Here is a 20,315-nt window from a genome sequence, read left to right as displayed (position 1 = left end):
TATATTTGCTGCTTTCTTTTTTTATTTTCCTCCTCTAGATAACCCCTGAATCTGAAAATGACTTTGGGAGCTATAACTGCACTGCCTCTAATGAGATGGGCACAGAGTCCAAGGAGTTCCTGCTCATTCAGGCCGGTCAGTGATGATACTGTGATTCAAAATCCGTCTTTATTTTGCATTTACATGTTTGCATCTGTTTTTCAGCATGATCAAACTTTGTATTGAGTATTGATGATGGAAAGAAGTTTTATGTAGGATGTACATTGCTAGAAGGGGACATATTCTGCTCATTTCACCTCTATATTTTTTATTCTGGGACTCAAGCAGAGTATCTTTATGTTTCACAGTTCAAAAAACAGGAAACAGGCAATATCAACAACAGAGAGGAGCGCACCCAGTACTTGTTAGCACTGCCTCATCCTCTTTCCAGTGAGGAGGTTCTGAAAGCAAACTGCAAACAAAGTAACTAGTAACTAAGAAGGAGAATACAACTGATTGTAAATGGCAACTTCTCAAATCTATCTGTACATGCTCAAGCTTATAGAGTGGACTGCAGAAGCATCCACAGCATATAAAAATGTTTATATATATGTTTTCCTGTTAATAGTTCTATGTGTGGGAGACGTGCTATGAAATGGAAAACATCTGCTGTCAGGAAATACCAAAGCTACCATTGTTATCATATTATTATTCTGCTGCCAAAAAACAGCCTCCTTGACATGGTGACAGGCCAAAACTAATCAAACTCTTCCCGGCCTCTACTTTAGATAGATAGATAGATACTTTATTCATCCCCTTCGGGAAATTCAATTGTCCAGCAGCTCGCACACATATGCAGTTTTGATTTAAAGTCCAGGCCATGAGCCACTGCCTTTGGCTTTGAGTTGTTAAATAGTCTGATGGCAGCAGGGACAAAGCATCTCCTGAACTGCTGAGTCCTGCAGCACAGAGAGATGAGACGTTGGCTGCAGCTGTAGCTGCTTCTCTGGCCTGCATTTATGTTGTGGAGAGGGTTGTTGGTGTTGTCCAAGATGGCCTGCATCTTACAGAGCATGCATCTCTCAACAACAGTCCTGAGGGAGTCCAGGAAAATGTGTGACATAGTGACGTAGATAACTTGGAAGAAAAGCCTGGAATACAAACAAGTTGTTTCAGCCACTTCAGTGTTTTCTATGGGAGAGAATAAATCTCTTTGCTGTGGACTTTGGACTTTGTAACTTAATAGACCTTTTACATGCACAAAAAAAGCTATATATCACACAAAAGACAAGGGAGAAGCATAATATGGACACCTTGTGTATTAGGCATATATAATCAGTAGTTAAGTTAATTTCATTGTAGCACACAAATTAAATTGTGAGTAATACAAAAGGTTTTTTTCCGGCCCCAGGCTTTAGGAGCAGATTTTTCACCCACATTCACACATTAGACCAAAACATCTACCACAATGTGGGATTACACAGACCGTTGTTTGTTTAAACAGATGATAAACTTAGATGAAAAGGCATTGTAACTAACATGAGGTAATTTTACATTACTTCCCTCTGGTTGTTTAGAAAATACAGCGGATCTGAGCTTTTCACTTTGTGCAGTGCAGAAATATGAAACAGTCAATATTATTGTGCACATCCACAGTTTAAATGTGTGTGTGTGTTACTTCAATAAAAGACAGTTTATCAAAGTTACAGCTTTTTGCTGACATGAGCTCACTACCAGCAGATAGCACTGACGGTATACTCACCAGCACATTAGACAAAGAGAGAGCAGAGAGCTAGTGCCACAGTTAAACCACAGTCTCCAGTAAATAAAAAGTGATTCAATAAACAACTGTGCTCACAACGGAGTGTGTTAATTCAGCCAGTAGTACTTGCATATGGAAAAGAGGAGCGTAGTGATGGGTGAACTGACATAAGCTTGTTCTCATCAACTCGTTGACTAAACTTGACTAACATGAATGTACATAATGAATAAATAGTCAATTTATTGTGTTTGCCAGAAATCAGATATCTTCAATGCAAACCCAAGATGAAATCTTTATTTCAACTTGATCTTTGTATGTTCTTCATAACAAAATGCTTACAATTTTAGGATATCTCAGTTATGGTGTCCAGTTATTTTCTTTGTGCAGATCAGCTGTTACCTGAGTAAGTTTGTCATTGATACATTTAAATGTTTTTCCTACCAATATTTTTTCAGAAATAATGTCAAAAATGTGCAACATTCAGTGCAAGAGAAATAGCATTACTGTCATAAATTGTAGATGTCTTACAAAATGAAGCAGTTTTTACATTTATTTTGGAGCTATGAGCAGCTGTGAGCGCATTCTGTATGTGTAATGGAACTATGGAGTCTGACAGTGTTGGTGTGCTGCAATTTAACAGGTTTTGTTGTAATCGCGCTGCATTTCCTCTCTTTACCAGAGGTGCCATCAGCACCATCCACCAGTGAGGTGAGACCCTTCTCCACCACAGCACAGATCCAGTTTGAGGAGCCTGAGTCCACTGGAGGTGTTCCTGTGCTGAAATACAGAGTGGAGTGGAGGACACAGCACAGGGGCAGCTGGGTGCACAGGGTGTTCGAGGTCCAAGATGGTAAGACCACAAATTGAAACAAAACAAACATGATGTTTTGTAAAAAAAAAAAATCTTTTTTTTTTTTTTGGGGGGGGGGGGGGGGGGGGCATTAAGATTAGGAATTAGAAGCAAACTGTAATCAAAAGATAACAAAATTAGTTATGCTAGTTTTGCACATGTAAGTGTTTTTGTTTCACATAATGCATAACACTGGAACTCAGTTCATTGCATTAAATATTTTAGTTATTATATTTTGATAATTTTGTGATGTTTGTTATATGAAGATACATATCAATATAGTCAAAATGTGTGTAGATACACTTCACTGAATAAAAGAAAGTTTTCCCATAGCAGTTGTTACACAAAACAGACAGAACGAATGAAAATCATGAGATAACATTAAGCAATAAATAATATTGTTTGACAATGAAACAGGCAAGATTAACAATATGTACTAAGTAATCCCACCTTCAGAATGATATAAACATGGTGTCTGATAACAGCTGTCAGTTAGTTCTGCTTCTGTGTCGTCTGGTTTTAGACCTTTTAGACCATCTCTAAATAGATTTATCTGTTGTTTAAACATTGCTGGAATGAAATGAGAATTGCTCTAATCATTGTGTACTTGTGATGGAATTAATTATGTATGTATTGTTGGAACAGGGGATGTGTTTGCTTTACTGCTAATCAAAATTATCAAGGTGTTCTCAGCAGGGATTGCACTGCCTCTGATTTATTGTAACAGGCTCCATCAGTGAGGTAACTATCACAGGCCTGAAGCCAGAGACCAGCTACGAAGTAAAGTTGTCAGCCATCAACGGCAAGGGTGAAGGTGAAAGCAGTCCCGCTGAGTTCTTCAAGACAGAGCCTGTCCGTAAGTGGCACAAGTTGCACACTTTACAGCACACTATAGAGCCTCTATCAGACCTTTCTGACCTCTGTCAACACAAACACATTACCTGAGGTCCCTCTGTCTTGGAGTAAGAAGTGCTTGTCTGTGCCGTTACTAATCTAAAAACTCACTGAAGAGTAGAGTTTCTCTGCTGCTGGACAGCAACACACTGAGGCTATTTGGACAGTGTCAATGCTTCCAACAGAGTCTTTTCAGTCGAAAGTCTGTCCTCTTCAAGGTTTTTTGTTTGTCCAGGAGTAAAACTGACAGCAGGAACTAAATCACTTGTGGGGGATCTAAATTAAAATCTAAATCTAAATCTAAATCTCTCTGACCCCGTTGTTTTGCTTACTTTTTCCATGGAGGTACATTGGAATCTAAGAATTAAGGGAGAATTTTTATTTTTACTGCTTTAATACCATCTTGCTATTTTACACATAAAGTTACTCTCCGATTTCATCAGACACTTGGATCTAATCACACAGCCATTTAAAATCCACAGTTTTACAGTCCTTTATTAGGCTCATTATGCGCTTGCAGACCATGAATTAGAATGTGAAACAGTGAGTTATTCCTTGGTTCTTTAAGTACCAGTCTTGAGGTGAGTCTTTAACTCATTATTTAGTTTTTAGCCCCCTCTGTTGGCTGGAAACAGCTATCCTCCGTTGAATTCACACTGATTGTGCCCAGTGACTCATAATTAATCCCATCTTTGTTCATAATTTGTCTGTAACTGTCTGCATGCTGCTCATCTCCACATACATTTTATAATTTTAATCATCAATTTTTTTATCCATTTGCCATCATCTGTCTGTTATATCCATCAGGCCACACTTACAAAAGTAAGTGATTTATCTCTTTTTGTTGAGCTCTCAGTTTAACTTGAATCTTTAACGTGTTAAGTGTTTTGAAATTGTGTTCATCAGTATTAAATCTAATAAGTATACCTTTAGATTATTATAATAGTAGAGCATTATCTTACCCATTTCAGTTTTGGATTTGCATGTCCTAACCCTATCTGTTGTTTGACAGTTACATCTTACCTGTTTATAGAGATTCCCTAATGTTCAAGACACAATGTATCTGAAAACATCAAAATTATACCCATGGCAAAGACAAGAAGTCAATGTCTGTTCAAAATTCAAAGTGCTTGTTAAATGACTAGAAAATCAGGACTAAGACAACAGACAAAGGGCAAATCATTTAGGATTTTTAACATTTTGTAATATTGATTTATTACACTGAACAAACATTGTTTGATGTCCTTTCTGTTAATAATTAAAGACCAATTACGATATCTGGAATAAATTAGCTGGAACATATTCATGAAATATAAGAATGTTCCACTTCATGCTGCCTTTAATACCGTGTCTTAAAGCAGCCTTTGTGTTTACTGTGTTTCTCCTCTGCCTCATTCCAACCTTAAATGTGTCAGTCATTAAATAAAACGTTGTGTTTCCTCCTCTTTTTTGGTACTGTCTGCCAGAAATGAGCCTTGGTAAACTCTTGAGTGAAGTGTTATTACAGAGACTCAGGTAGTCATTTCTTCAGACAGTTGATTCTGATTGCCTGATATCTTCTCTTTTATGTCCCTAGACGGCATTTTTCATTTTTTCACTGAAGACGCAGGTTTGTTCTGTAGTGAGGATAATAGAAGATTAGTTTTTACTGCCGTAGCTGTTTCTTTCCCTACAGGATACCCCCATCACCCTGATAATCCTCAACTCCTCTGTCTGTAGATTTTATTTCACCTACACTGCATGACTTAACAGCTGAGTTATCCAAATATGAATATTGATATGATTTTGATTAGCAGCTTGTGAATTAATTGGCTTAATGACAATATTATGAATTAATGCCAAATCTCTGCATTTCAAAAGCTGTACATTTCCCCTCTGGCTCCAGCTATTTGGTGTAATTTGTGAATGTTTAAATTTAGATTAGGACCATCAGCATTGATTAATCAGTTGCCTTGCAAATCACGAAGCCTGTAAAGTCAAGAGGATAAAGCTGATAGATGTCTATTGCACTTTTCACATTGAGAACTCAGAAGAATTTCCGTGCTCAGTTGTTGTGTATATCAGTATGAATAGCTTTGCTGTGATTCCATGTCTCTGTTTTAGTTTGTCTCATTTAAGTTTGTTTGTCCTATATCTACATTATGTTTTATGTTATTTCTTTTATGTCTTTCTTCTTCTGTAAACTCACGTGTGCATTTCATGTGACTGTTACTTGACTTGCATGGTGCTGATGATCCCCTCCACTCTGCAGAAGGTAACTTGATGTTGCAGATTTTTGAAAGAAGATTCCTAACTATAACCGGAGAATCCCACAATTAAACAACACATTAACTGCTTCTATGCAATCATGTAATACATGTCTACCTCAGTTCTATTAATCAAGTCATGTAGACAGTTGCCTCAGCAGGATAAATGAGGGAGAGCCAGAGCTGTCGTCACAGTAATATATAACAGTCAAGAGTGCTTAATATCAGCATCACTTGGATGGTTTTGATATACTGCTACCTGAGGGAAGTCTTCTCCTTATAAGGGTGTTTTACTATAAATCAGGTGTGTAATATACAGTTTCCTCTGATAACAAGAGAATCATAATCAGTGTCCTCACACATTTCCACAAAATATGGCTCCTTCCAGCAATTTGCTCTGGTTCTCAATCAAAAGCTACCAGTAATCCTGCTCAGTGCTACCATATACAGTATATCTTCCATATTCTTCACCATCAACCTTAGTCTGAATACTATCACTACAGGCTACAACCACTAACATGGACTGATGAATTAATCAGGGTTTTGAAGGAAAAAAATAATACGAGTCTGAATGCAAACACTCAGTGTGCACGTCTTTCTTGTTGTCTATTAAGTAAAACCTTATTTTAGCTCTGCAGTGCTCAGTACTTAACTTAATGATTTAAGTTTTGTTGTGATTCATCTGCACAAAACTAAGAGACATCCATGAACTGATTTACTTTACTCCTGTAAACGATCGTCATTGCCTGCACCCCCCTCCCCGTTCTCAGTCAGCAAGGTGTTACGGGGCCCAGTGAACTAAACACACAAGAAGCGCAACTGAATGAAGTTGCCCTGTGTACACAGCGCCAACAACAAAAACTATTTAGCTGCAACCATTAGCCCTGGCTAGCATTAGCATGATATGCTCCACAGCAATGCTGGCAGTAAGCCAGGTGGTGAAAGCAACATTTTCTGAACACATTTATAATATTGGTAAAAGCCAGGTGGCTAAAGTTATCATGCCTGCTGTTGCTTCATTAATGAGAACAGACATATAACATTAAGTAGCCGTCAAGTTACTTACACAGGGAGGCATCAGTCAAGTTGGAACCCTTTAGCAGCTTGTGGGTGCCTCCTGGTCAGAAGAGCCAGACCAGTACTAGCTCTGATTGGACCGGGAAAGAAATTCTTTATGAACTTGGGGAGGGTCAGTGGTTTAACAGGAGGAACTCACAGGCAGTAACATGCCAGCGTACATGCACTATCACTACACTTGTTATGCTGTGAAACACAAATCCTACATAAACATTTCAGTCAACGATATATAATAATGTTTTACCCTGAAGCCTTGTATGACACTAGCGGAATGTCAGTCTGTAATTTTTGTACCAATTGAATGTCACTCAGCAACTGGGACTGAATCAGATAAGCATGTGGCTGTGTGTCATTTGGTAATTAGTCAGACTTGTGACACACCATCTTGAGGCAAGTGATTAAGAGGGACAAGTGACCTTAAAGGACAACAACAAAGAGAGTGGCTAGTTTCAAACTTTAGACCTTCTTCATATTTCTAATGAAGGATGTGTTTTTTCCCCCTCCAATTCTGCAATTTTAAAGGTGGACTGACAGAACTGCATCTGGCTTCTTCTAAGAAAATAACACATCTCTGCATTTTTAAATGAGCCTTTATATAACCTCCGTATTGCTCTTGTGTGCCTGTAGGGAATCCCAATCCTCCTAAGCTTGAGGGAATACTTCAACCTAAAGGCAACTCCCTCAAAATCAGCTGGATCAAGCAAGACGATGGTGGCTCGCCCATTTTACATTATCTTGTCCGCTATAAACCAGTGAGTATGGAGATTAAAGCTGTTGATTAGTCCACTCAATATTTTCTCAAATAGCCTCTGAAATGTGAACATTTACTGATTTTAGCCTTTTTGATAGTAAACTGGATTTTGGGTATTTTTCTGACCTTTCATATGCCAATAAATAAATCCTTTGATCTTAAGACCTTAATTGGCAGACTACTTATAAATGAAAATAATAGTTGCACCCCTAAAGACATTCATGTTCAAGCCTTCATGTCAATGCACATAGAACTGAAACAATTAGCTGATAAAATGATCAGTTGATCGCCAAAAAATTAATCTGCAACTATTTTGACTAATCAATGATGCCCATTTTCAAGCAAAAATGACAAACATTTTGATGTTTCAAGCTTCTCATGTGTGAAAATTCTCTGCTTTTCCTTGTCTTACATCATAGTAAACTGGGTTTTTCATTGGGTTTTGGACTGTTGGTTGGACAAAAGAAGGACATCTCTGGACATTTTTTTCTATATTTCCTGATGTTTTATAGACCAAATGATTTAATCAGTTATTGAGGAAAATCAACTGTAGGGTAACTGATAATGTAAACAAATGCATGTACTGAATATCTATCTTTGTGTTCTTAGGTACAAGCGTTGGAGTGGAAACCTGAAATCCGCCTGCCCAGCGGCAGCGAGTATGTGGTTCTCAGTGGGCTGGAGTGGGATACAGAGTACAATGTGTATGTGGTGGCAGAGAATCAGAAGGGCAAGTCACAGCCAGCAACCATATCCTTCAGGACGTCCACGGTGCCAGATGCCATCCCAGGTACCCTCCTTCAATTCACTCACACTAAACAGGAACTAAACAGCCAGAAAACTGAGGAGCCAAACTCAAAGCTCAAAGCTAAGGTTCTATTTTTAACTCTCCAGCTCTGAAAGGTGAATGACAACTAAATAAATCTACAGAAAAAATAGATTTCCTGGACAGCGGTGAGCCAGAAATGATTTTCCGGCTGAATATTCTCACTTTAAAGTTTTGACAGCCCTTGCTAAATGAGCTTGAGTTTGCACTCACAGAACTGGGACGGGCACTTTCCACAGAGGATGAAATGATTTCCTCTCAGTGATTGTAGTTTTTCTTTAGCTTTGTTTACTGTTAAAATAGAAGCTAGAGTGAATAGTTTGTGCCTTTGTAGAGGCAGCCTTCAAATTGACCCTTGATAACTACTGATTAACTCAGCTGCAGCTCAGGGTTTTTTACTAACCGTACAACAACCACACAGCCTGATAGTTTCCTTTAGGTGCTAGACACTGTTGAGCACTTCGCTGAAACATTGCAACTCACACCATTATGTCTTCCTCTCACTTCTTTTCTTACTCATTTTCCAATCTAAAGCATTTCCCACTCACCCACCACTGAGTCACCTTCGAGTCAACATGCAGTTTTCCCCTTTGTGCTGTGCTTTTGCTTTGATGTGTTGCTGTATTTTTTTCTCCCTTGTTACAAAAAAATCTGGGTTTTTTTCCACTTTTGGTTTTCAGACCTGACACATTTTCACTTTCTCTCTTCCTCTGTTTTCCCCACCCTTCTCTTTTTTTCCTCTTTGTTTCCCTTCATTCCCTACCCCGTATTCGTCCTTTATTCTCTTTCTCTTTTCTCTCTCTGTTCCCTCTCTCAATGTTCCTGCTCTCTTGCCTGGTCCTGGACATTGGTGTGGTGGACCACGTGAACATTTTCGTCCTGACCTGTGTGCATTTTGGTGTGGTCGGGGTTGTGCTGTCCTCCCCCCTCAGCCACTCAGGGCTGCTCATCTGTGACATGCACTTTGGTATCACTCATCTTGTCCATCATCACTGTACTTCTGCTCTCTTAGTTTTCGTGGGAAGGCACATCATAACAGTAGCAGAGAGGTTGCCTTTTCTCTGGCCTGGCTGTCTCTCTGGACGCTTTCACTCCTTAAAACAGACTTTGTCCATGACAGACGTGTCTCTGTTATGGGTGAGAAAAGGTTGCTGCATAGCTTGAGAACAGACCAGACAGACGCGCTGAACCAAAGGCAGTGGAAAACCTCCGCCTCCCACAGATTCACTCTGCTCAACATTAGCACAACTAGTCATCAGTACTAGACAACAGAGGAGTGCCAGTTTACAGTAATGAACAATAGTGGAATTGAAATGAAGTTATTTTAAAAATAGACAAAACAGAGTAAAGGCTGAGTGCTGGACCTGTCCGTTTACATAAACACTGTACTATATTCTTTAATCGCTCACAAAAATTTGCATATGTACTGTAAAGGTTTGTAACATTAACGTTTACATTATTAAAAACAAACAGCTAACTTAAAATGTTTGTAATAATAATGGCACAGTTGATATACTGAACACAGAGGTATCATAAGTAAATTGTTATTTTTGTGCTGATTACTAAGACAAATGTCCATATATTTCTCATGCATGTAATGTGTATCAAATGTCTTTCAAAAATACCTGGTTTTTATACATTTATAATCGGAGGGTGCTTTACTCAGCTGTATTTAATTCACTAGCAGACCTTGTTTACATGTTAATTATTGGTATCACAAGAGTTAAATGTACCGGTAAACAGAGAATATTTTAGAGAGTTGACATTCTGCAGTCTTCTGCTAGAATTAAAATGGACTTTACATAAATGTTGATGATGCCTCACAGCTTTTTGTGATATCTGGAATAAGCCTCACGTTCATTTTGTCCACAAAATATCCTGCATGTCTGGGTAACTAGCAGCACAGTGTAAGCTTTGGTTTGCTCTTCTTTCTAATACCAAATAAATGGGTTGAATATATATTTTTAATGTTTTTTTTTTTAAAGGACAGTCTAACCCCAACCATTTGCATATAAATTCCTCAACAAGCTTCATATTTAAAACGAAGTTGTATAAATAATAAAACACAAGTCAGACAGCAGAGTCTACACAAACACTGCATCTAAATCCATGCTGAGACAACTAGAACCTATCACTGCTCATTGCAGGTGAGTTGTTTCTGTGTTATGGAGGTATTTGTGGTTACAGTAGCATGGTTGTTTCTATAAAACTGTCATGCTGCAGTTGTTCAGCGCTCTCCCTCTCTCGTCTTTTGTCTGGCAGATTTGGGTGATGAGGCAGCACTCTCCATGGGCATCATGCTCTGGGCAGGGATCCTTGTTGTGGTATTTGTACTCCTGCTGCTGGCTGTGGATGTCACCTGTTACTTTGTCAACAAATGTGGCCTCATCATGTGCCTGTGCGGCAAATCTGGCACAGGGACCAAGGGACACAACTTGGAGGAGGGCAAGGCAGCTTTCATGTGAGTATTACAGACAATTAAAATACATGCACTTCAACAGTCTGTTAAATAGTGACCCTGGGCCAGATAAACAGTAAGGTCCAATTATACTGTAGGACCCAGTTTTCTTTTCATTCTTCATATATGCTTTTTATATTCACAAACTGGCAACACAGATGTTTTTTAAGTTGCTCTGATCAATTTTTTATGCATCATTCAGATGACTGTTTTGTTTTTATGGCCCACAACTTTACTGTTTGGGTTCAGTTTTGTGGGTGATCAGTATCATTTCCAGGCGCAGCAGATAGTTGGTTTCAGTACACCAGCTCTAATAAATACTACCTGCCCAGCACTGGCAGACAGATAGAGGCTAGCTGATGAATGTAGTGGAGTTAAATGAGAGATTTTACATTTTTCAAGTCTGTATTAAAATAATAGTCAGTTGCGCTTATGAACATTGAAACAGGGTTTTGCTTGCTGTGATTGTTCTCCCTGCTCATACTGGCCATTGGGATATTCCTTCTTAATGCAATTTAAAGGTAAATGATAGGGACAAAATTCACCAGTCCACTTTCCATGTAAAAATATATTCCAAATTCCTGAAGCTGATGCCACTCCAGCCATCTGAGTTAGACAAATCAACTGGATATCTTCCAAAGTTAGTCTTTTTAGTACAAATTTCCTCAAGGCCAGTAGGAACAGGAAGAATTATTGGCAAGCAAAAACTGTATGTTCATATGGGCATTCAACATTTGTCTTTAGACAGACTGAATCTATCCTTTAAAGAACCACATATTTCCTTCAGGAGTTGGAGGAATCTAAAACAGGTCTTTAAGGAGAGTGAATACTGTAACATTATTTACACTCTGCATCAACATCAAGATATCCTCTCTGGATGAGGAGAAATGTGTCTTAATACAAGTTGTAATTGCACGCAGACTGTATTGTTATAGTATAAGGTAAGATAAGCAACAGCAATGTAATGGTATCTAAGCCAAGTATAAATACAATCTGTATAGTGTGACTTCAATAGGTAACTGGTTAAAATGTGTCAGGTCTGAAAACTAGTTATCCAATTGGATATTTGTGTTAAGTTGTGTCTCAATTAATCATGAATTAGTGAGTTAAGGCCAAAAATGTGTTTTGTAAGGTCACTGTGACCTTGATCTTTGATCACCAAAATCAAATGAGTTTATCCTTGAGTCAAAGAGAGCATTTGTACCAAATCTGAAGAAATTCCCTCAAGGTGTTACTGAGATATCATGTTCACGAGAAAAGGACGGATGGACAGACAACCTGTAAATATAATGCCTCTGGCCCTGGCTGCCGCCGGTGCAAAGGCATAAAGAATCTGCCCATCAAGTTGATACATCACCCAATGCTGCTTTTTACCTCCCTCAAGCAAGCCCAGCAAAAAATTACTAGTAATAGCAGTAGCTAGCAATTCTTCCCTAAAAAAGAAAAAGTGATTTAAAAATGCATTGTTTGTTGGTCAAGAGCCCAATTTGCTAATGTGCATACTGAGATCTGATAGCAATGCAGCAGACTCAAGATTATAAGAACACTGATTGTAAATGCAATGGCCTGTGGATTTGATGTTGTTGTACAGCGTAATGTATCTAGAAACACATCACATATTAGTATCCGGTGGAAATGGAGCTTTAGACTTAGATTCACCAGGTGGCCAGAAACACATCTTGGATGTGTGTAAACAGAGGCTGTTTGGTAACTAGTTCCCGAAACCAACTTTATATGATAATATATTGTGTTTACAGCTTGCTGTGCTGCTCCCAAGCGGCCAAAAAAATTTAATATGACAATATATGATGCTCTATGCACTATTTTGAGTAATAACGCTGTGATGTTATATTATTATTATTCCAGACGGTTTTTAGCTCAAGTTCTAATTTATCTTTTTGTTGTTTATACCTCATGTACTGCACTTGTACTTTAGTGACTTCCTACCTTTCCCAGAAAGCCTTTCAAGGACCTACATCTAAGACGATAAAGAGTTTTAGCTGAAGGTTTTATGTTTAGGCTGATAAAGCAAGAGATCAATGGGGAAGAGTTTTCCATTAGGAAAAACTGAAGAGTTGAGCCTCGAGAGCAAAATAATCATGTCTAGTGATGGTCCACTCAGTCAGTATCTAAAGGAACAGGGAAAATACACAAATCAATAACATGGGCCATTAAATGAGATGGAGTTTTTTGAGTGGTCTCCTCCTTCAATGAAAATATGAAGGATGCTGGGTTAAAGTGAGGCATTGAGCTAATACACTTGTGCACTATAACGCAGTTTCAAATCAATTTGTGTTGAAAGTTGCATTGTTTATTGATTTGTGCTACATTTCATGTTGCCAGTTTCTCTAAAATACAGCCACATGGACTACTTCATGTGTCAGCTGATCAAATATTCAGGCTGCGATTGGGTTGAACAGATAATTAATCATCCATTTGGCATGTAGACATACAGTAAATTGCTCTTGTATCTAGTGCTACAACTAATGATGATTTTTATTATCAGTTAATCTCAATTAATCATTGATCTCTTCAATGTCAAAAAAAAGAAAAAAAAATGCCAGTTGCAACTTTCTGAAGTCTGAAGTTGACGTCTTCAGATGCCTTGTTTTGTCCATTCAGCAGTCCAAAAACCATTTAGCTTTTTGTAACGTATGACAATCAATCCTTCCATTTTAGAAGCTGAAACCTGAAACATCTCAGGATTTTTTTTCTTTGTTTTTGTGTGATAAATGAGTTGATTGTCAAAATAGTTTGATTATTGTTCCTTTGATTGACTAATTGAGTAACTTACTAATTGTACTTTATCACTTGTTCTTACTGCTCATTTTGGAAGAAACAATAACTTTTTAGATCAGATAACTGTTACCAGGATATACATCTTTCTGTCCTACAGAAAAGATGAGTCCAAAGAGCCGATAGTGGAAGTCAGAACAGAGGACGAGTGCACAGCCAATCATAACGCAGCAGGACCTACAGAACCCAATGAAACTACACCGCTCACAGAGCCAGAGTGAGTAAAAGCTGACATACAGCATATAGACTTTTTACTGCTCAAGTCTTTTTAGCTGTTGTACTTTGCACTCCACTTCAAAGAATAATTACGTTATTCAACAGGACATTTGACCCTTGAAATTTTCAGAAAAGTTGAGGTCATTCTTGAGTGGAGTCCACTGAACTGTGTTGCTTTTCTGTTTTTATTCCCTTTCAGAGGGATTACTGCACTTTGTGTTTCTTCTCCAGCCTTTGGAGATTTTCTGTCTCATTATTAACAAGGTTGAAGCAATACCAGTTAAAGACACTGAAAGGCTTTTGTCCTCTTGAGTGTGTTCAACTCATATGAAGTCATTTGACAACCTCAGCAGCCATCTCTCATATCAACAGTCTGGAAAAATTAGATTACACAGTATGACATTGTCACTGGTACTGTTTAACCCTTATAGGTGGTTCTGCGTGGTGCTGTAGTTTTCTGCAGGAAGACTGGTGCTTTTTTAGTACATTAGTTTCCTAGTCAGTGTACTCTGTGTTGGTGTGTGTATGGGTTGTATCCTTTAATGTCCACTCACAGCATGACGCCCTGTTTTTCTTTGTTTCTTTTTCTCACTAGGCTTAATAGCTGCTGTTTTTTAGTTGCTTTGTCTATGTGTGTGAATTTCTAAAGCCAACTAAATCCTCTGCATGCTCTCGTCCGGGCCACCCTTCCTCTGTCACAGTCACCCTGGTGTCTAGTCTGTGTGTCTCTGTTCTCTCCCTGCTCTCTCAGGCTGGCGGCTTACACTGCTGCTCTGGCACTGGAATCCCTCTCCTCCGTAGCCACCAACTCTGACACAGCCACTGCAACAATTGACCCCGCTCAGGACAGCCCCTCTAGCGAGACCACTACCCTCACTTGTAGCCTGTCTACCCCAGCCAACGACCCCTCACCCACCCCCATCCCGGCCCCGGCCACTACTCCAGAGTCGAACACGACCCCACCGACTCCCCTCCTGTCTACGTCTGCCGTCGAGGCTAAAATGGCCCCCCTAATAGAACAAAGAGGAAATAACACCCCAGAAGAGCAAGAGAAAAAAACCACCCCTCCTTGTACACCTGAATGGACTAAACCTCAAAAATCTGGGACACCGATACCCCCGAAACGTAGACACTCTCCCAAACTTGCCGCTCTGAATGCTAAAGCTAGCCCCCCTGTATCTCCACTTGCTTCGTCTTCTCCCACTCTTGACACCAAGAAACCTGCTCCAAGCCCGCCGGTCGCCAAGCTTACCATGCAGCCACACACTGTAGCCTTAGACACTGAGACACCAGCACAAACTGCCTCCACTCGAGCAACCACTGCCCCTCCAAAACTAGACACTGATTCAAACACCACTGGCCCAGACTCCAGAGGGAGTAGCCTTACTGCCTTTGACACTAACAAGCCTACTGACCAAACAGTTGATAATAACATACCCACTGCCGAAGCTGCTGTTACTAGCTCTCCTTCAGTGATCCACAGTGCTCGTAAAGTCCTAGATGCTGGAGAACCTGCTCCTCTAGTTGCAGACGTCCCCTCTCCTCTTCCTGTTACTCCTATTCCTTCTGCTCCTGCCCCCCCCTGTCTAGAGGCACCGGTCTCGAATTATCTCCTCACAGCAGTGCCAGACACGTATGACTTACTAACCCCTGACGTGGCACCCAGAAGTGCTAATTTAGAGTTAGAGCTGACAAACGGGACCGAGAGACCCTCCCTGCCACCAACAGACCTTATTAGTTTAGACAGCCCGCCCTCTGCCCCCTCTCTGCCCAACGGAGATGGAGCAGACCTCCCCCCCTCAGGCCCAGTTCTGGAGGCATCAGAGACTCTGGCCAAGACTGCTCCTCCTGTCAACGATGAGTACGGCTCCCTCTAGAGGTTTATCTCTGTGTGTGTGAGTGTGTGTGTAATTTGTATGCCCATTCATTCACCACCGCATCTTGCCATTGACCACACAATATGAAATATTGTAATGGTAAACTGTGGTAATGACATTGGGATAATTATCAGTAGTATGTTGTGGATAGAGGAGTGATATAATGGTTTTGTTTTTTATGCTTGTGTGTGACAGTTCTCCATTGTGGGGTCTCCATTGTTGGAATATTTACCACAAGAATAGTTAAGCCCCTTTCAGACGTGCAGCTCATTTAATAAATGTGATGGCAATTTTACACACCGATCCCATGTCTTAAGAAAGACCTAAATCGTTTTTACAGAAAAAGTCACAACAACAGTCTTTTGAGTTTGAGCCTTGTAAGATTTCTGAAAAACTTCCAACATGACACAAGTCTGGACTGAATATGCATCAGATTGAAGTACAGGCTACAGCAGCACAAGGTTTCTTTCAGCCCTCTTAAGAGTGTTTTAACAAATGTATCACTTAAAGGATGAGGCTGGTGATTTTCTGTATTTTTCTCATCATCAACAAATTCCATTAAAAGACCAAAACCAACAAGGAGTTGATCCTGCCAACAAGTTTTGTCTGTGGAGTCAGAGCATGATATCTTCTTGTTCCTCTGTGCCACAGAGCTCCATTGTTGTCTGAAAAGCATTGAAAACAAATAAGCCACATCACTGCACTGGGTGACATGTTCCTTCATTCCAGTGATCGTGGATACTGTAGTTTATATTGAGTGAAGCCCACAAACACTGTTCTGCTGCTGTGAATACTCACTAAATTACAACACAGTTTCCTCCTGTCTGAGTGATTTTTGTTTAAAACTACAATACCCAAATATTTTAGGAGCCTTTTTTAATGAAGCTATATTTGTGAGCTGTTTTTTTTAAGATTTATGTTTTCAGTAGCAAGTAGCAGTAGTCCAAGTATTGAGACATGATATATTATCATGTCTGATATGTATCAGACTGATGCACTGTTGGTTTGGGCCTTTTCATTTGTGGATAGAACAATAATTCAATAAAAAAAATATGTAATAACACCAGACTTATCCTTTAATGATCTTTACAAAATGTTTAAATTTAATGTTTAGATTCTTCTAATATCAAATTGACTTCTAAAAATTAGTTGATTTACAAAAAAATAATCAGCTATTTTGATGACTGATTGGCATTTCTGCTGAATAAATTATGAAACATTATGTAGTTCCAGCTTTTCAATTTCATGGATGCTGTTGTGATTTGTCTTACTCAACAATAAATTAGTTTTAGGTTTTGAGGGAAGTATTGAGGGAAAACAAGCAAGTTCATGACATCACTATTATAGACACATCAATTCAGAAAATAATCACAGATTACTTGGATGACATAACCATAATCATAAGTTTAAGCCCTGAAATGTTTTTTTAAAAACCCTCTTAGAACAACAATAATCAGACCTGCAGTCTCGCTCTATGTACATTTTAAATTTTCATCCATCTCATCTTCATGGATGAGATTACAAATATCCAGAAAATCAATCACATTATGTCAACTGATGAAACTAAAATGAGAGTCTTTAACCTTATGTCTTCACATAAAATGGGCATCTCATGATGAAATTAATGAGAAAATTTAGTTGGTGGCTCAGTTTGAGAAGAGGGGGTGAGTGGCTATCAATTAAGTCTTCAGCAGCAAAATAAGTTGTCAAACCAATCTCTGACAGAAAACATTCTTCACTTCTTAACTCAGCAGTGCCACCACTCCCTCTCGCGCACCAGATGCCAGATATCGCACCAGCATTGTGGCTCTTTCCACAACAGTCCTGTCATCTGAATAAAGCTGTAACCAACACCCACAGTCCATATGTAAGCCATCACTTTAATAGGCTGATGAAACCAGCAATGTCACATATTCCATGTCTGAAATGGGCCTTATTTTAATGACAAAGCGTTTTGTCTCAGGCAGTAACTCTATGCCTCTGAGTGTTGCCTAAATCCTCCCCAACTCTGCAGCTCTGCTAAAGAGAACAGAGGCTAGCCGTGGTGTTTTCCTGCTCTGAGCTGCAGAAGAGAGGAGAGGCGCTGAAGGCAGGATCTAGAAACTGTGCCTCAATGCTTTAACACGAACGTGGATATCACAACCACAAGCCCAGGGCTCACTGTCCTAACACAGTCTCTTTGAGGTAGAACTAAACTGATCGACAGAAAGTATTTGCTACACGCTGTTTCAGTTTAGGAATGAATTATGTGGGTATGTCATTATCTGTTTAATTTTATCTGTCTGTTATCAAGGTGGTGAAGAAATATGTAAGAAGACGTCTGAATACATAGTGTCCTCTTACATATTGGGTGAAGCTGTCATTGAGAGTAAATGGTTAAACTTGTGTTTAACTAAAGTGTTTGTTCACTGGGAATTTTTTGTTTTCTTGCCAGAGATGACCAGATTTCTAATTTTGAACTTTCTCCTATTTCCGCTGCAGGAAGATTTTTTCTGAGGAGAAAGTCAAACTGGAGGAAGCCGAATTATCAAACGCCCTGACGGAGATCGCTGCAGAACACAACAGTGTCATACAGACAAAAAGCACCGAGAGCAAAGCATGATGGGCCAGGGAAACCCCAGCCCAGTCCAAAACATTTTGCAGCAGCAACAAGCAAGAAACACTGCAGGAGTTTTGATTTCCAGTGCCCTTAACTACATATTCAAAACACACGTGTTGATTGGTTAGAGCGCACTTTGGCTCTGCTTTCATTTCTGCTTTCATTCATGAAATGTTTACTACACCCAAGGAGTTTATCTTTAAGTCATAAGAGATTTGTTTTATTTTTTTATTCTTATTTTATTTAACCAGTCAGGATGATTAAGAAAAATCGTATTCTTATTCTAACAATGCTTGGTAAATATATGAAATCAGACTCTACTTTCTATTGTGCTAACAGTTTAAATTGCAATTGCACACAGGTATCGGATTATTATCAGAAATGTAAAAAAAAACTGACTATATATAGAAATTATTTTTGTTATTTTCATGTTCCACTGCTCAAATGTAAAACTGTTTGCTTTTTTTTTTTGTTTGACTCTTAATTTGTGGACTAGTCTCATTAAATATCTTGTTCTGCATGTGTGACCTGCAAGTGGTTGTACAGTTATGTTTACAAGGTTTATTGTTCACTTTGTCTGTTACAGGGATATTTCATCTCTCACAGATATACTGGCATTGATCAAACATAGGCGTTCGATATTTGGATTAAAACCACATTTGCTATGGTTTTAAAAATACAGGATTAACCCACAGCCAGCTGCAGGGGGAAAGAAGCTGACGGAGGATCCCGCAACACATTGACTGTGTGCATCATCAGATCAGATTTGGCCCATTTTATGATCAAATCTATTCAGACTGTACAACAGTGATAGTTAAAAATATTCATTAATAAAATATGTTTGATTTAAAAAGGCAACTCATTGAACTCAAACATTCACAGAAAGACAAAAAATGCAGAAATGCTGATTCTCAGCCAAGGGTTAAAGAACCGTGAATCAAGTGAATGTCTTTTGATCTTGAGCTAAATATACGCCACACATTTGTTTGGGGGGCAACAACTACAATAGCTATCATATCTTCCTCACATTAAAGCAGATCAATGGTCTGGCTTCGTACTTTGAGTTGTGCTTTTGAAGCAAAAAAATAAATAAAACCTCTCAAAAGCATTTTTGTACTATTTAAAAACTACAAAGAATTCTTTTCGATTCCTGCCTGCAAGCTTGTGCACTGTGCCTGTGTGTCAGTAGATTGTCTTGTCATCAGTTTCTATGATAATCTGCATAGCTTTGTCGTGAGAGATTTAGCCTATTCTTTTGATTTAATATATTGTATTATTAGAAGAAAAGTACGATAAATGGACTAATGTGGTCATTATAACACGTGTAGTGTATAAAACTGTCCGTCTCTGGTCACAGCACTATATGTTGCCAGCTATAGTGAAGGGAGGTGTTTTGAGCCTTGGCATGAATTCAGTCGGTACTTTATAACATATAACTACAAGACAGATAGACGTGCCCATGTTTGTTTGGGGCAAATAGTTCTCATATTGATTTAATGAGTGTTAGCCCTTGGGGCTTGTTCTGGCATAAATACACATTATTTTTATTTCTCTCCCCCAGGTGTTATCCAAGTGTTCTGTAATGTGGTCTTTGAATTTCTTTCTTTTCTTTTCTTTTTTTAGTTCTTGTCTTTTTGTACAAAAATCACTCACCAAGAGTGGCTGCTTGACAAGTTCAGGAAGCAGAGTGGTCCACCTGAAGCAGAGGATCAAACCTTTTGTAAAAGCTTTAGATAATAGTTGTAATGTCAAGACAACTGAACACAGATTTGCGGTATGTATATATATATATGTATATATATATATATATATAAAACCAACAAGCTTTACTCACCTTTACTCCACTGCTGTTACCAGACCACCTTGCTCCCTCGTCTGTGGACGCTTCTTTTGGTTTTATTGGGTCAAACTCAGAAAATATCTGTTGTGTACAGTCTGAGTGCTAACCCATTTACAAAATAAAAAATGGTTTCCGAATCTAATT

General features: G+C 38.9%; 1 protein-coding gene across 10 annotated transcripts in view; it reads left to right on the top strand.

Annotated features, from left to right (window-relative positions):
• ncam1b (neural cell adhesion molecule 1b) overlaps positions 1-20,313 on the top strand; it is a 77,734-nt gene extending 57,421 nt beyond the window's left edge. For 4 of the 10 annotated variants that reach the window (XM_071495808.1, XM_071495806.1, XM_071495807.1 and 1 more), the window contains 9 exons: positions 39-135; positions 2,421-2,591; positions 3,319-3,447; positions 7,436-7,560; positions 8,169-8,349; positions 10,648-10,846; positions 13,740-13,856; positions 14,607-15,716; positions 18,214-20,313. In XM_071495808.1, coding sequence (XP_071351909.1) covers positions 39-135; positions 2,421-2,591; positions 3,319-3,447; positions 7,436-7,560; positions 8,169-8,349; positions 10,648-10,846; positions 13,740-13,856; positions 14,607-15,716; positions 18,214-18,334 — 2,250 coding nt within the window. In that variant the 3' untranslated portion in view covers positions 18,335-20,313. The other 6 variants (XM_071495814.1, XM_071495813.1, XM_071495810.1 and 3 more) reach the window with 5 other exon arrangements.
• The last annotated feature ends 2 nt before the right edge of the window (positions 20,314-20,315 follow it).

This window comes from Trachinotus anak, unplaced genomic scaffold (assembly GCF_046630095.1).
Source record: "Trachinotus anak isolate AG129_WGS33_773 ecotype Australia unplaced genomic scaffold, CSIRO_AGI_Tana_v1 ptg000014l, whole genome shotgun sequence".
NCBI lineage: Eukaryota > Metazoa > Chordata > Actinopteri > Carangiformes > Carangidae > Trachinotus > Trachinotus anak.
This window is presented reverse-complemented; position numbering and strand designations above follow the sequence as displayed.